This window comes from Eulemur rufifrons, chromosome 7 (assembly GCF_041146395.1).
Source record: "Eulemur rufifrons isolate Redbay chromosome 7, OSU_ERuf_1, whole genome shotgun sequence".
Classification (NCBI taxonomy): Eukaryota; Metazoa; Chordata; class Mammalia; order Primates; family Lemuridae; genus Eulemur; species Eulemur rufifrons.
Genome location: NC_090989.1, coordinates 47,255,204 through 47,270,548, shown reverse-complemented (window position 1 = coordinate 47,270,548; position 15,345 = coordinate 47,255,204). Strand labels below are relative to the sequence as shown.

At 34.2% G+C, this 15,345-nt stretch overlaps 1 protein-coding gene across 3 annotated transcripts in view; it reads left to right on the top strand.

The window, feature by feature from the left end:
* Positions 1-15,345, top strand: part of SENP7 (SUMO specific peptidase 7) — a 130,005-nt gene that overhangs the window by 55,239 nt on the left and 59,421 nt on the right. The window contains exons 5-6 of one of the 3 annotated variants that reach the window (XM_069472550.1): positions 3,357-3,554; positions 15,036-15,230. In XM_069472550.1, the coding sequence (XP_069328651.1) occupies positions 3,357-3,554; positions 15,036-15,230 (393 nt within the window). The remainder of the gene's footprint in view (positions 1-3,356; positions 3,555-15,035; positions 15,231-15,345) is intronic. The other 2 variants (XM_069472551.1, XM_069472552.1) reach the window with 2 other exon arrangements.

Below are 15,345 nucleotides of genomic sequence, written 5' to 3'. Positions count from 1 at the left end.
GTACAGTTGTAAAACTCTATAAAGAATAGTCTAATAGTCTTTTAACATTTTGTCACATTTGTCATCTCTCAGAGTCTTTATATGTTAGTACATGTATGTAGGTGGGTATCACATATATACATGTATAAATACACATGTACATACTCATTTTGGGGGGAACCATTTGAAAGTAAGTTACAGACATGATGGCATTTCACCTCTAAATACTTCAGCCTGCATTTCTGAAGAACAATGGTATTCTTTTATGTAATAATAACTATACATTATTTAAAAAGTTAACAATAATTTCATGTCTGCACCTACTATAAAGTCCACAATCAAAATTCCCTAAATGTTCCCAAAATGTCTTTTAAAAAAAAATCTAAAATTAAAAAAATTGAGGATTAAATTGAGGTTCATGCATTATATTTGGGTATTATGCCCCATTAGTCTCTTAATCCAAAATAGCTCCCCCTGCTCCGCCCTTTCGCATTTAACCATGACACTGACATTTGAAGAGTCTAGGCCACTTGTCCTGTAGAATGTCCCACATTCTATATTTTTATGATTTCCTGGGTTTGCCCTTATGATTAGTTTCATGTTACATTTTTGGCAAGAATACTTCCTACCTGATATCATGTACTTCTTATTGCACATATCTGGGGATACATAATTTCTGGTTGTTCCACTGTCCTGTGTTTGATCACTTGGTTAAGGTGGTGCCTGCTAGATCTTGCCATTCTAAAGGTACCTTTTCCACTTTGTAACTAATAATCATCTCTGAACTCAATTATCTGTTTGCATCATGCTGATACCTAGGTCTAGCACTGCTGGAAAAAAATATTACAAAACAGGATATTTGTGGCATTATAAATTTATGATTGTTAATCTCACTGGAATTTCTTACTGTAAGATAATCTTACTGTGTCTCTCTAGTAAGCTTGTGTTCTTCCTCTCCACAATGATTATTTGAAAGCTTTTATCTTTTCAAACCCATTTTCCCTTACCTTTCCTATCACTTTTAAGATGTGATCTTGGTTCCTTCTTCTTGGAAGAAGGAAAGTGGTGCCCCTTCTGCTCTCATAAAGTAGTATAGTGGAGCAGTTAAGAGTGCTGGCAATAGAATTGAGAGTGTATGGTTCAGGATCCCACTTTCACTACTGACTTGTTTTACTGTGGCCTTAGATATTAATCATTTTACCTTGGTCTCCTCAACTGCAGAAGAAGAATAATTATATTAGGATTAATACTTCGTAGAGTAGTTATGAGGATTAAATGAAGTAAAACATTGTAAAATGCTTAGCATAGTGCCTGGTATATTGTACATGTTCAATAAATATTAGCTTTTACTATGCTATTTCTTAGGTACCTTACTGTGTTAATTATCTTGCCTTCTGTATTTTCTACCTTTCTCACTTTTTTTGCCTCTTTCCACAAGTGCTTAAACTAACATAAATGTTTCCTGTCTTTAACCAACCAATAACTAAAAACCCTTTCCTTCATCTCACATCTATTTTCAGCTCTTGTCTTATCTCTCATTTTCACAGCCATAATTCTCAACTACCTACGTTTGCTGTATTCCTTTTTCTAACTTTTCCATTCACTCATTTGTTGTATTCTGGTTTCTGCTCCCACCATTATACTAAACTACCACTGGTAAAGTCATCATTACCTCTCTAAATTCATTTTTTACTTCCCTTTATCATTAGTGGTTCCACTTTTTTCTTCATAAAGATCAGAATCATCTTTTAAAAATGCAGCTTTGATCTCACTGTTCCCTTGTTAAAACTAATGTATTTCTATTATTGTTGGCATAAAGTCTCAAGCCCTCAATATATTAGTACATATGTCCTGCCTAACTGCCCATTCTTACACATATTTCCTCTTCACTCTAAGCTTAAGCCAGGTAAGTCCTTTAATTTCCTTGAACAAGCTTTACTCAGATCAGAGCATTTGCATTTTGTTCCTTTTCTGGACCTTTCTTTATTTTTCTCTTGTTTTCTTTGGATGGTGCCTATCCTTCTTTGAGACTTAAGCTCAAAGGTCATATTCTAGTAAAACCTTCCCTGATCTTGTTCAGAAGAAGTGTGACATCTGTATTTCTCCTTCATATCACTTACTAGAATTGCAACTAAATAATGAATTGGTTTATTCTTCTCTGGAGTGCGAGTTCCATGAAGGCAAGAACTCTTACCTTGTTTGTTGCTGAATCTCTAGATCTTACTAGCGCAGTTGTTTTGCTAGAAGATGTTCAGTAAGTGTTTGTTGAATGAATTATTATTGATTCATAGAAATGTCACTCATCTCTTTATTGTTTAATAATAATTTTAAAACCAATAGCTTAAACTTTTTTTTTTTTTAATATTCAACATATTTAGAGTTTCAGTGCATTCTATGGAAGTTCCCTGAGGACTTTTACTCTCCTCCTTCTAGATGGTCTGGTGATATAGCCTCAAGTGGCTGCAGGAAACAAACAAGTGATTTTTTTTTTGAGATCTCTTATTTTATCTTGAAGATACATGAGCATTTGCTTTCTGTTTCTTAATATTTTTGTGTTTGTTAAACAAAAAGTGCCTAAAACAGCTTACCCAGGTAGTGAAACACTTCTGAACATTTCGCAACTCTTTCAGCCATTCCTCATTTGACATTTAGGTCTACTTGGTAGCCTGTTCATACCACTGCAGAAACTATATTCCATGATTCCAGAACTGAACATAGTTCTTCAAATATTGTTAGCACAAAGATGTATTGAATGAGCAGATGGGCAAAACGTGATAAGGCAAAAAGCTGAGACTGCTTGCATTTATGTCTTTTGAAATTGGTATAAGTGCAGTAAATGTTTTAAATTGACCTACTTTAGAAATAAGGTAAAATTAAATATGTATCTCAGGACTGTAGAGGCTTAAGATTATAATTATGTGCTGTTGAATCCTTAGTTTTAATAATGTTTTCTGAATTGACAAATGCTAAAACAAAAACACGGTTTTTAGTGTAGAAAGTAGTTGCATTTGTGATGAGATCTGCAAGTGCATATTGTCCTTCCACTAACATTGTGAATGAGCATGGATGGGTTGTCAGGAATCCATCAGCTGTACCTGTGTGTGATGACAGTTGTAGTATACTTGACAGAATTCTGAAGAAAATCCCAACTTAAGCTAAATAGACTTTACTTTTTAATGTAAATAAAGAGTAATGTAAAAAATTTGAAAATGGTTAGGCATTTTTTTTTTTTTTACTTATGATATTTATTACTCCAATTGTTTGAAGAGCTGAAATTTAGAATTCCTGGAGATAATTCATTTGTTACAGTTTGTTATAAATTCACATATTATACAATGTTTGGTACCCTATGTATTAATTATTTATGTGTGTAACAGGCAACCCAAAGTTATGTTGACGAATGTCTTATGGACGGATTTAGGACGAAAATTCAGAAAGACCCTACCTAGAAATGATGCTAATTTATGTGATGCCAACAAGGTGCAATCAGACTCATTGCCTTCGACATCTGTTGACAGCCTAGAGACATGTCAAAAATTAGAACCTCTTCACCAAAGCCTTAATTTATCTGAAAGGTATGTTGTTCAGTATTGATTTTGTTCAACTTACCACATTTGAAATAATATAAATCCAATACTCTTAAAGATAAGATTGTTGGAAATGATCTTGAAGAAGATCTGCATATACAGGTGTTGTACCCCACTCTAAAGGAAATTTTAAAGCTACCAGTCTTAATTTACAAATTTAGATAATGGTTCTACACTTCATTAAGCAGATTGACATGGAATTATATTTGAAAACAAGTATTATTAGTATGTTTAACTTATTTACTTTTAATAATTTGGTTCATGTATACATCTTTGTAGGGATTTTTTTAATGATAAAATAAAGATACATATATACACATATATTATGTGAGTATACATGCATATTTTTTGTGTATATTTTCTGCATCTTTTTATTTTTTAAGGAATTTCATTATTTATTTATTTATTTTATATTTTCTGCATCTTTAACATCCTTTTATATGTCATCTAATCTAGATCCTCACCATATTTGACTTTGTGAGCTTTCTTGTATTTTAAGGACATTTTTTAAAAAAAGGAGATGATGTTAAAATATTGCCTACAGGTTTTTAGTATTAGTAAATATATAGTAGTAAATACTCAGTTTAATTTTGAAAACTAACAAGACCAATTTTTTGTGTTTTTTGGAAGAATCATATATGGAGTTTGGGACTGAAAACTAGAAATTAGCTCTAGGAATTTATGATCTGTAACAATATCTTTTCTACATTTCTACTTACAGTTTTAGCCCTTAAATGTATATTTTTGGAAGAAGGTACTTTGTTTTCAATTAGAATAACCTACCATTAGCTAGATAGAACTTTGGTTATATGGTCTGTAATCTGAATGGCAGATATAAGTGCTTTAAGCCAAGACTCAGATAAAAACTACTAACTTTCAACACAGTTATTTTTAAACTAAAAGTAGAACTCTTATCAAAATATCTGAACATAGTATACTAATACATTAATTTTGAAAAAGGATACTTCTTTTAAAAAGATTAAATCATAAAAAGCTTATTTTAATAAGACATTCCTTACTAGATCATACCTTATAGTGTAAATTTAACTTTCTAAAACAATGTAAATCTTGGAGTCAGACAAATTAGTATCAGTAATTTATGAAGCATCTTGCTCTCATACTTCAGGATTCTGTTAATAGCAGTTTTCCTTCTTAGTACAGGTGAACTAATCCCTTACTGTGCTGACAGATCTAAATAACGGGACTAGTTAACAGAATGACACTTGTAATATCTTTGACTATTATGGAAGGAAGCTTTAACACTTCTCTGAATGACAGGAGTCTCATCAGTCTCCTCATCCCATGACTGTCCTTTTTCCAGTTAGAACAATGTGGTGTTCTGTTCTCTCAGAAGACTGGTTTTTCCTGTCCGGAATTGTTAGCAGCTAGATTATGTGTTCATGAAATTTAAATATAACATGAAATAAAGAGTCCCAGTAAGATTCTAATTTGAGTTTTGCTTTGGTTTTTTGTCTGTTTTTCCTCTTCAGTGATTAGGATGGACCACCAGCTAGTCCAGACCTCTTTCCTAAGTTCCAGATGCCCTAAACTTAACTTGTTCCAAAGCGAGAATATCATCTTTTCTCAAACCATGCCTATTTTTGTATCCCCTCCCTATATGAGTGAATGACTCCCCCATATATAAATAAGAACTTGGAAATTGTCCTTGACTTCTGTTTCTTCCTTATCCTTTATATTTACTCATTTACCATGTATAGTTATTTTTATCCCTAAATATGTCTTAAAATGGTTTCTTTTCCATCTTTATTGGCAGTGCTTCAGTTCAAGCTCTAGTAAGTTTGTGCCTTCATTACTAGGACAGTAACTTTATTAGGTTTCCTGTGCATAATCTTTTTCTTCTTGGTTTATTCCTTATATTGTTGTTGAAGTATTCATTCTAAAAGACAGATCTTACTTGTCACTCACTAATTTAACATTTTTCTGTAGCTCCACATAACCTTCAGGTTAAATTCCTTAGTGTGGTACACAAGGCCCTTATGATCTAACCTTTTGTATCTCTAGCCTTGTGTCTGTCTGCTCCTTCATATTCACAGTGTGCTTCAGACTTAGGGAACTATTGGTAGCTCACTGTATAATGTATATGTATACTGTACCCGTGTAATGTATAATGCTGTTTTATACATCTTGTTTGTTCTCTTGTCTTGGAAACAATCCTGTATTTTTTTTCTTCTTACTGATTTCTTTTGGTCTCGAATACTGAGCTCAATATGTCATCTTTGGATTCCACCTCAAGTCCACATTTATCTCTTTCTTTGTCTTGCTAAACAGCCTGTTTATATATCACAGCACTCAGCACACTATATTGTGATTTGTCGTTTTTCTGCCTCCCTGACAGTAAACTTCGTGAGGTTAGGGACTATATTTTATTTTCTGTTTTTCCTTTTTTCCTCCTATAGTACTGGGTATATACTAAATGCTCAATAAATGTTTGCTGGATAAGATATTGCTTCTCCCCAGAGTTACGTCTCCAGACTCTTTGTCTGAAATATATTTTCCTCCATCAGAACAAATTATGTGCTCTGTAATTTTGGTGACAAGCGGGGAAAGAGACATTACAAGCATCAAATTAGGAAATTGGAGAACTCTTTTGGGTATAGCTTTGGATAGATGTTTTCTATCTGAGGCTTGTTATCTGCAATCGGAGACTTATACTTACTTCAGTCTTTGCTTAACTTCGACAGTGAGGCCTTTTGTCTTATTTTCATTTTTACCTAGTTAGGACTTAATGATTTCAGAAAGATAAAAGAGAGAATTTTTTTTTTTTTTTGCTTTAAAATTTTTTCTTAAAGTTTAACTATTGAGTAAATTAAAATTACTCATTCAATTCCAGAAATGATATTTTGTTAGGCATTTTATTTGTATTCTAGGATCTAAAGGTAATGAACTAATTATTTTGCTTTTTATTTGAAGGCAGTTTGGCCTTTTGTTTTTTGATAAGATTGAGAAGAAAATTGGAAAATGTGTCATCCAAATCAATCTTGTTAAATAATACAGAAAAGTGTCAAGAGTTTTAGAAATATCCTAACAGTATGTCGAATACACATTTAAGCTTTAAAAATATGTAAACTCCATTTTAGTATAGGTCTTATCTCCATCTGCAGTTCACATCTATTTCTGTGGGAGAAAATTTCCAGACATAATAAGCCTTGTTCAATAGGCAAGAAAGAACCTGGTAGGACACACATGCAAGACTTTTGAGAAGATAAACTATCTTCTGCTTTCATCAGTTGGCACCAGAGCTTCATCAGTTGGCATTAGAGAAATATGAAGACAGTGTACCAGTATTCCATTAAGAAGAGTTAGCTCCTTGGTACTTGGAATTTCCCTAAATGTACTTATTCATCTTTTTCTTAAATTTACGTGTGTTTGAAGTTTAAAAAATTGTGTATTACAGATATTGTAATGGTAAAACTTTTTGTACACTACAGTATTCCTATCACCTTAAGATGTTTATAGGCCAGTAGTCTTCTAGTTGAGTGATAATTTAGTCATGTAAAATTTAGCTTAATAAAAGTAAATTTAGAAAATCTGTGAATGTCTTTAGGAAGGTTATCAAAAATTAAATTTTTTTTACATGCCTTTAATATGCTAATTTAGAAGGTATGTTTTAAATTATATCATCTGGGACAAGCATTTTTATGAGGCTCCTCTTAAAATGTCACATAGTAGCATAATTTTAGAAAGGCATTAGCCATTATAGCTAAATGAAAACTAAATTAGCAGTGTAATTGTTTCTTTATTGCTTTATTTATTTATTTTTTTTTTTTTTTGTTGAGACAGAGTCTCACTTTGTTGCCCAGGCTAGAGTGAGTGCCGTGGCGTCAGCTTAGCTCACAGCAACCTCAGACTCCTGGGCTTAAGCGATCCTACTGCCTCAGCCTCCCAAGTAGCTGGGACTACAGGCATGCGCCACTATGCCCGGCTAATTTTTTCTATATAGATTTTTAGTTGTCCATATAATGTCTTTCTATTTTTAGTAGAGACGGGGTCTCGCTCAGGCTGGTCTCGAACTCCTGACCTTGAGCAATCCACCCGCCTCGGCCTCCCAGAGTGCTAGGATTACAGGCGTGAGCCACCGCGCCCGGCCCTCTTTATTGCTTTATTAGCAGATATAATTATGTTATCTTTCAATTAAATCTTCATTTCTTTAAAAATTTGCTGTTGACATGGAGTTATATACTAATAGCTCTTATTAGGTTTTCAAAGTTTCTCCCTCATTTATTAAATTATTTGAATTTCACAGCTACCTTGCTACTTAAATAGGGAAAGAACTTACAATTTATAAGAAAATTAAGAATCAGAGAGAATAATCATGCAGAGACACAATCAGAAAATGGCATTACATCTCAGGCCAGTATACTTTCTGCTACATCTTACTGTTAATACATTTCAAAATTTGTTTCTGCTTTGGTTTAGTATATTTACGATATTTTGAAGTATGAGTTCATAATATTAGTAGGTAAAGTCAAGCAAATTCTATTTTATTTTACTTACTGATACTGTTTACATACTTAAGAAAAAAATTGGATACACTCTGTGAAGTGACAACTTTTAATCCTTCCTTTCAGATTAAGATAGTATGAGAGATGAAGTATATACTTCAATTCCATGTGAAAATTCAGAAGTTTTTGAAGTGCTGGCCAGCCCTGGAATACCCAGGGGTAGTGCTAATTTATATAGTTGTACTCCAAAAGATAGCTTAAGGATTATGAATTTAATTATCACTTTACAGATTTGTATTCTGTTAGGCTGTCAAGCAAAACTCTTTGTTTCCTCAAGGTACCCAAATTGGATAAATTGCTAATATTTGATGAAAGGTGTTTGGTCTATGGCTGTGTGTTATGAAGAGCTAGGTGTACTGTAGTCATTGCTAACTATCCGATTATACACTTGTAATTTAATTTTATTTTTTAGACATGGGGACTCACCCTATAGTTTAGGCTGGAGTGCAGTGGTGTGATCATAGCTCACTGCAGCTTCAAACTCCTGGCCTCAAGTGATCTTCTGGCATCAGCCTCCTTGAGTGGCTGGGGTTATAGCTGTGAGCCATTGAGCCCGGCTCACTTATACACTTTTCTAAGATGATGCTATTTTCTTTGAGATTTCAGAGCATAATAAATTATGATAAGCATATTTGAAAGGGAAGTTTATAACTTTGAGCAAGACTTTAATAATATGAAAATTGAAGTGAATTTTCATTTTTTGTGTACTTATCATGTTCCAGGAATTGTGCTAACTACTTTACATCTGTTATCTAATTTATTCTTAACAATTGTGTAAGGCAGATATTACTCTTCCCATTTTAGAGATGAGATGAATGCTAAGAGGTAGAAATTATGGCAATTAACTCGCCCAAGGATATATAGTTCCTAGGTAGTGAAATCAGAATCCAAACCTATGTTTGTCTGACTCCAAAGTCCTTGCTCTTAATTCCCTTTTATCCTTCTGAACTTTAATTTTTCTCATCAGTGAAGTAGGAATTGGACTTTACTATATATTTTATGTCATCTAATTCATTAATTAAAATTTTCTACTTATTCTTTAGTTTTTCCCTGTGGCATTTGTTCATGTAGTAATAGAATATTTTCTCATTGAAAGGTATACCGTGGTAGACATGCTAAGATAGTGTCTTGAATCTTCTGATAGCTTCAGAGATCCTCAAAGAGCTCTGGTGCTTTAGGGATATAGGTTCTGGCACAGCTTGCTGTATAATCTTCTTCAAGTGCTTTTTGGTTGAATTTTGAAATTTTTCTCTTCTAGGAAAGACTTTTTAGCTTTGTTCAACTTAGAAGGTCTCACTTATCTTCTTTTCTTCATTTCTCGCTCTCTTTTTTTTTTCTTTTGCTTTTTCTTTCTTTAAAATCTAGCAGCAAAACAAATCATGCAAGAATAGGATGTTCACTTATTTTCAGAGGAAAATTCTACCCTTTAGAAATGTTCCCTTTGCTTGATATTTGTACTGCTGTTTCAGTCAAATTATTCTTTTCAACACTTTACTCCAACTTCCCTATTTTGGAGAGACAGCTTTTATTTTCCAAGTGACTCAACATTTTCAAACATATTTAAATAATGTTATAGCCAGATACTTAAATAAAATACTAAATGTTTATATTGCAATAAAATGAGTAGCATAAATTTTTTGATTGACAAAAACAGTTGACATTTCTTTGATGTGTCTCCATATATGCTGCAAATTTTTCTATACTTAAATACTACAGTTTTTGGATTTTTTTTATTATCAGCAACATTTACAAATTCAGTAATGATAGGGGAACATATAAAGAGTATATCATCAATCTTAAAATGAGTTATTAATTTAGTATATCAGATTCATCTCTTAAAAGAAAGATTTTATTTACACTAAAATATTTATTTGGAAAAAATGATTCTAACTTGATTAAAGTCTTTTCTGCTAATATTTCTGTATTTTTCCTTTATTATTGAGAGCTACAGTTGAGTTTCCTTTAGTGATTCATTTTATAGCAATGCATAGTGTAAGATCAGGTAAAAGAAATGTTGAAACACCTTACTGGTCCTACTTTGCTCCTTTTTCTACTTCAAATCTAACATTTTTTAAGGAAAGTTCTGTCAGGCATCAGGTATACAAAGCAGACAATACTAAATAGGATCCTTAGAGATTTAAATCATGTAAAGAGAAATAAAAATATCTCTGTCCTCCCTTCCTTACAATTAGAGGCACACTAGGTGGCAGACTTCCTTTCCCTTTTTTCGTCGCTTATAAACTCAAGGAGTTGTATTTACTATTAGCCTTTATTTTTAGGTTATATGTACAACTTAATAGTTGTAGCACTTTTTAAAAAATGGTGATTATGCTAGAAATGGATATTTTCAAGGGTTTCTTGCAGTATCTATGGAAAAGCTCAGTTATCTGGAATCCTTTGCCAGGTTAATATTGAGAATACAGTATAATGGAATAAGACAAACAAAAAACCCTGAAAGATAATAGGCCCAGGTTCTTTCACTAGGAAGAGCTACTTATTGGGCAAATCATTTGATTTTCTTTTTTCCTTTTTTTTTTTTTAGGGACAGGGTCTCACTCTGTTGCTTAGGCTGGAGTATAGGGGCTTGATCATTAGCTCACTGCAGCCTCAAACTTTTGGGCTCAAGTGATACTCCTGCCTTAGCCTCCCAAGTAACTAAGACTTTAGGCATGCGCCCCCACTCCCGGCTAATTTTTTTTTTTTTTTTTTTTGAGACAGAGTCTCACTCTGTTGCCCAGGCTAGAGTGAGTGCCGTGGCGTCAGCCCAGCTCACAGCAACCTCAAACTCCTGAGCTCAAGGGATCCTCCTGTCTCAGCCTCCCGAGTAGCTGGGACTACAGGCATGCACCACCATGCCCGGCTAATTTTTTTTTTTATATATATATTTTTAGCTGTCCATATAATTTCTTTCTATTTTTAGTAGAGATGGGGTCTCGCTCTTGCTCAGGCTGGTCTCGAACTCCTGAGCTCAAACGATCCGCCCACCTCGGCCTCCCAGTCCCGGTTAATTTTTAAATTTTTTTGTAGAGACAGGATCTCACTTTGTTGCCCAGGCTGTCCTTGAACTCCTGGCCTCAAGTAATCTTCTTGCCTCAGCCTCCCAGAGTGCTGAGATTACAGGAGTGAACCACTGTACTCAGCCCATTTAATTTTTCTGAACTTTGGGTTCTTCATGTTTAAAATAAAGAAGGGACTAATTTACTCTAAAGTTCTCTGAAGGTCTGAAATTTTGTGCTGTCTGGAATATGGTGAAAAGACTATAATGCCTTTATGTAGCGAAAATAGAATACCTCTAAGTAATACAACAAATGTAACAAAGTACAGTGAATTTCCACCCAACAAAAGTATAGGTATACCTTAGAGATATTGCAGATTTGGTTCCAGACCACCATAATAAAACAAATATTGCAATGAAATGAGTCACATGAAGTTTTTGCTTTCCCAGTGCATATGAAAGTTACGTTTACACTATACCATAGTCTATTAAGTGTATGATAGCATTATGTCTAAAAAACAATGTATGTACCTTAATTTAAAATACATTATTATTAATACTAAAAAATGCTAACGATCATCTAAGCCTTCAGTGATTTATAATCTTTTTTGCTGGTGGAAGTTCTTGCTTCCATGTTGATGGCTGCTGACTGATCAGGATAGTGGTTGCTGGGTTGAGTTGGCTGTGGCAGTTTCATAAAATAAGACAATGATGTCTGTTGTATTAGTTAACTCTTCCTTTCATGAAAGATTTCTCTGTAGCATGCAATGCTGTTTGACGCATTTTACCCACAGTAGAACTTCTTTCACAGTTGGAGTCGGTCCTCTCAAACCCTGACACTGCCTTTCCAACTAAGTTTATATAATATTCTAAATCCTTTGTTGTCATTTCAAGAATGTTCACAGCATCTTCACCAGGAGTAGATTCCATCTCAAGAAACCAGTTTCTTTGCTCATCCCTAAGAAGCAATTTCTCCTCTCTTGCAGTTTTATCATAAAATTACAGCAATTCAGTCACATCTTAAGGCTCCATTTCAAATTCTAGTTCTCTTGCTATTTCTACCACATCTACAGTTACTTCTTCCACTGAAGTCTGGAACTCCTCAAAGTCATCCATGAGAGCTGGAATTAACTTCTTCCAAACTCCTGTTAATGTTGATATTTTGACCTCTACCCATGAATCATGAATGTTCTTAATGGCATCTAGAATGGTGGATCATTTCCAGAAGGTTTTGAATTTGCTTTGTCCAGATCAGGGGAATTACTATGGCAGCTATAGCTTTATGAAATGTACTTCTCAAGTAATGAGACTTGAAAGTTCAAATTACGCTATCCATGAGCTGTAGAATGGGTGTTGTGTTAGCAGGCTTGAAAACATTAATCTCCCTATACATCTTCATCAGAGATCTTGGGTGATCAGGTGCATAGTCAATGTACAGTAATATTTTTAAAGGAGTCTTTTTTTACTGAGCAGTTGCTCTCAAAGGTAAGCTTAAAAGATTTGTAAGCCAGCCAGGTTTGGTGCTCACGCCTGTAATCCTATCACTTTGAGAGGCTAAGGCAGGAGGAGCTTGAGACCAGCCTGAGCGAGACCCCATCTCTATAAAAAAATAGAAAAATTAGCTGGGTGGGTTGGTGGGTGCCTACAGTCCCAGCTACTTAGGAGGTGAGGCAGAGGATTTCTTAAGCCCAGGAGTTTGAGGTTGCAGTGAGCTATGATACACCATGATGCCACTGCACTCTAGCCCAGGCAAGAGAACAAGACACTGTCTCAGAAAAAGAAAAAAAGAGATTCAGTAAACCATGCTGTAAACAGATATGCTGGCACCCAGGCCTTGCTGTTCCATTTATAGAACACAGATGAATTAGATTTATCATAATTATGAAGGGTCCTAGGATTTTCACATTGGTAATGAGCATTGACTTCAAGTTAAAGTCACCAGCTGCACTGGCCCTTAGTAAGAGAATCAGCCTGTCCTTTGAAGCTAGACATTGACTTCTCTCTAGTTATGAAAGCCCTAGATGATATCTTCTTCCAATAGAAGGCCATTTTGTTTACATTGAAAATCTGTTGTTTGATGTAGCTTCCTTCATCAATTAACTTACCTAGATCTTGTGGGTAACTTGCTGCAGCTTCTGCATCAGCACTTGCTGCTTTACTTGCACTTTTATGTTCCAAAGACGATTTGTTTCCTTAAACCTCATGAACCAACCTCTCCTAGCTTCTGACTTTTCTTCTGTAGCTTCCTTACCTCTTTTAATCTTCATAGACTTGAAGAGAGTTAAGGCCTTACTCTGGATTAGGCTTTGGCTTAAAGGAATGTTGTGACTAGTTTAATCTTGTATCCAGATCACTAAAACTTTTCCCATATCAGCAATAAGACTATTTCACTTTCTTACCATTCATGTGTTCACTGGAGCGGCACTTTTAATTTCCTTCAAGAACTTTTCCTTTGCATTCACACTTTGGCTAACTTTGATACAAGAGGCCTGGCTTTCAGCCATCTCAGCTTTTAATGTGCTTTCCTCACTAAGCTTAATCATGCCTTGCTTTTGATTTAAAGTGGGAGATTTGTGACTCTTCCTTTCACTTGAACACTTACAGATCATTGAAAGATTATTAAGTGGTCTAATTTCAATATTGCTGTGTCTCAGGGGGTAAGGAGGCCCAAGGAAAGGGAGAGAGATGTGGGAATGGTCTGTTGGTGGAGTAGTCAGAACACAGACAACATTTATCATTTAAGGTCAACATCTTATATGGGCTGAGTTCTTGATGCCCCAAAACAATTATAATAATAGCATCCAAGACCACTGATCACAGATCATTATAATAGATGTAATAATAATGGAAAAGTTTGAAATATTGAGAGAAGTTCCAAAATGTGACACAGATACACAAAGTGAACACGTGCATTTGGAAAAATAGTACTGATAGACTTGCTTGACTTACCGTTGTAAATCATGGAATATCTGTGAAGTGTACAGTAAAGTGAAGTACAATAGAGTGTGAAGTATTCCTGTACTCAGGCCGTTTCTAAGCATTTGTGTTGTTTCTTTCAAAGTATCAGCAAAGTACTGGTAGTGATATATTGAGAACAGTTAAGGAAGGTCTCTAATAAAGAGGAGTTAGGAAAACTTTAAAAATATAGGAACAAGAACTAAAAACATCATAGTAATTTGGCTTGGACCAGTCTATTCGGGGCCAAATAGTGCTATTTGGTGCATTATTATGGTGTGGCAAAGTTCATCAGTTGTTGTTCATAATAACAGTTGACTAACAAAGCAAAGGTTACACTATGCTCATCTGTTTAAGATGACATCAGGCTTATATAGTACATTTGCTATAAACCCCACCAACTTAAAAAGTTTTGGAGCTTTAAAAGTATACTTTAACTTCCTAAACATTTGGTTTATTGAGTCCCTCATACTATTATATATTAGCATATACATTATCACCATATGTATTAGCCTATACATTATCACCCTGGTGCCATCTGAATGATGTTTTTCTTGTTGGACTTAGCATTTGCCAATTAGAAATATGTAATTACTTATCAAGGACCTTTCTGTTGAATGAGAAGAAGAAAGATTTTTTGAATTGCTTTGTAGTAATCTATGTCTTTAATAACTGCTGAAAAAGAAAAGGAAAGCATTTTTTTGAGAAAAATTGGTTAAAATTTCAAGTCCCTTAAAAGCAACCATTAGAGCAATTAAAGATATTGTAGTGGCAGGTTAATATATGCTATAATTTATAAGAAACAAGTACTTCTAGAAACAAAAAGATTGTATTTATCCAAAATTTTGAGTATTTATGGGTTGATTTCTAGGGTGGTGTATAGTTCTATTAGCTTATTTGTGCTAAGATGACAATGTTTGAAAGTTCAACTTCCTGGAATACATTTTTTTACCAAAAACTTCAGTACAGTACAGTGTTTGTTATTCTGTGTGACAGGATACCCCGAGTTATATTGACGAATGTCCTGGGAACGGAGTTAGGAAGAAAATACATAACGACCCCACCTATAACTGAGGCAAGTTTGAGTGATACAGACAACTTGCAATCAAAGCAACATTCTTCATCATCTGATCGCAGCCTAGAATCTTGTCAAAATCTAAATCCTCACAAGAGCTGTTTTTTATCTGAAAGGTATGTTTAGTGATAACTTTACTCAAAATAAATACTATATTTATTCTCATGAACCCTCCTTTCTTCTTTCCCCATAGATATGTTATCGCTAAATGTGAGGTAAATGGGCTCTGAT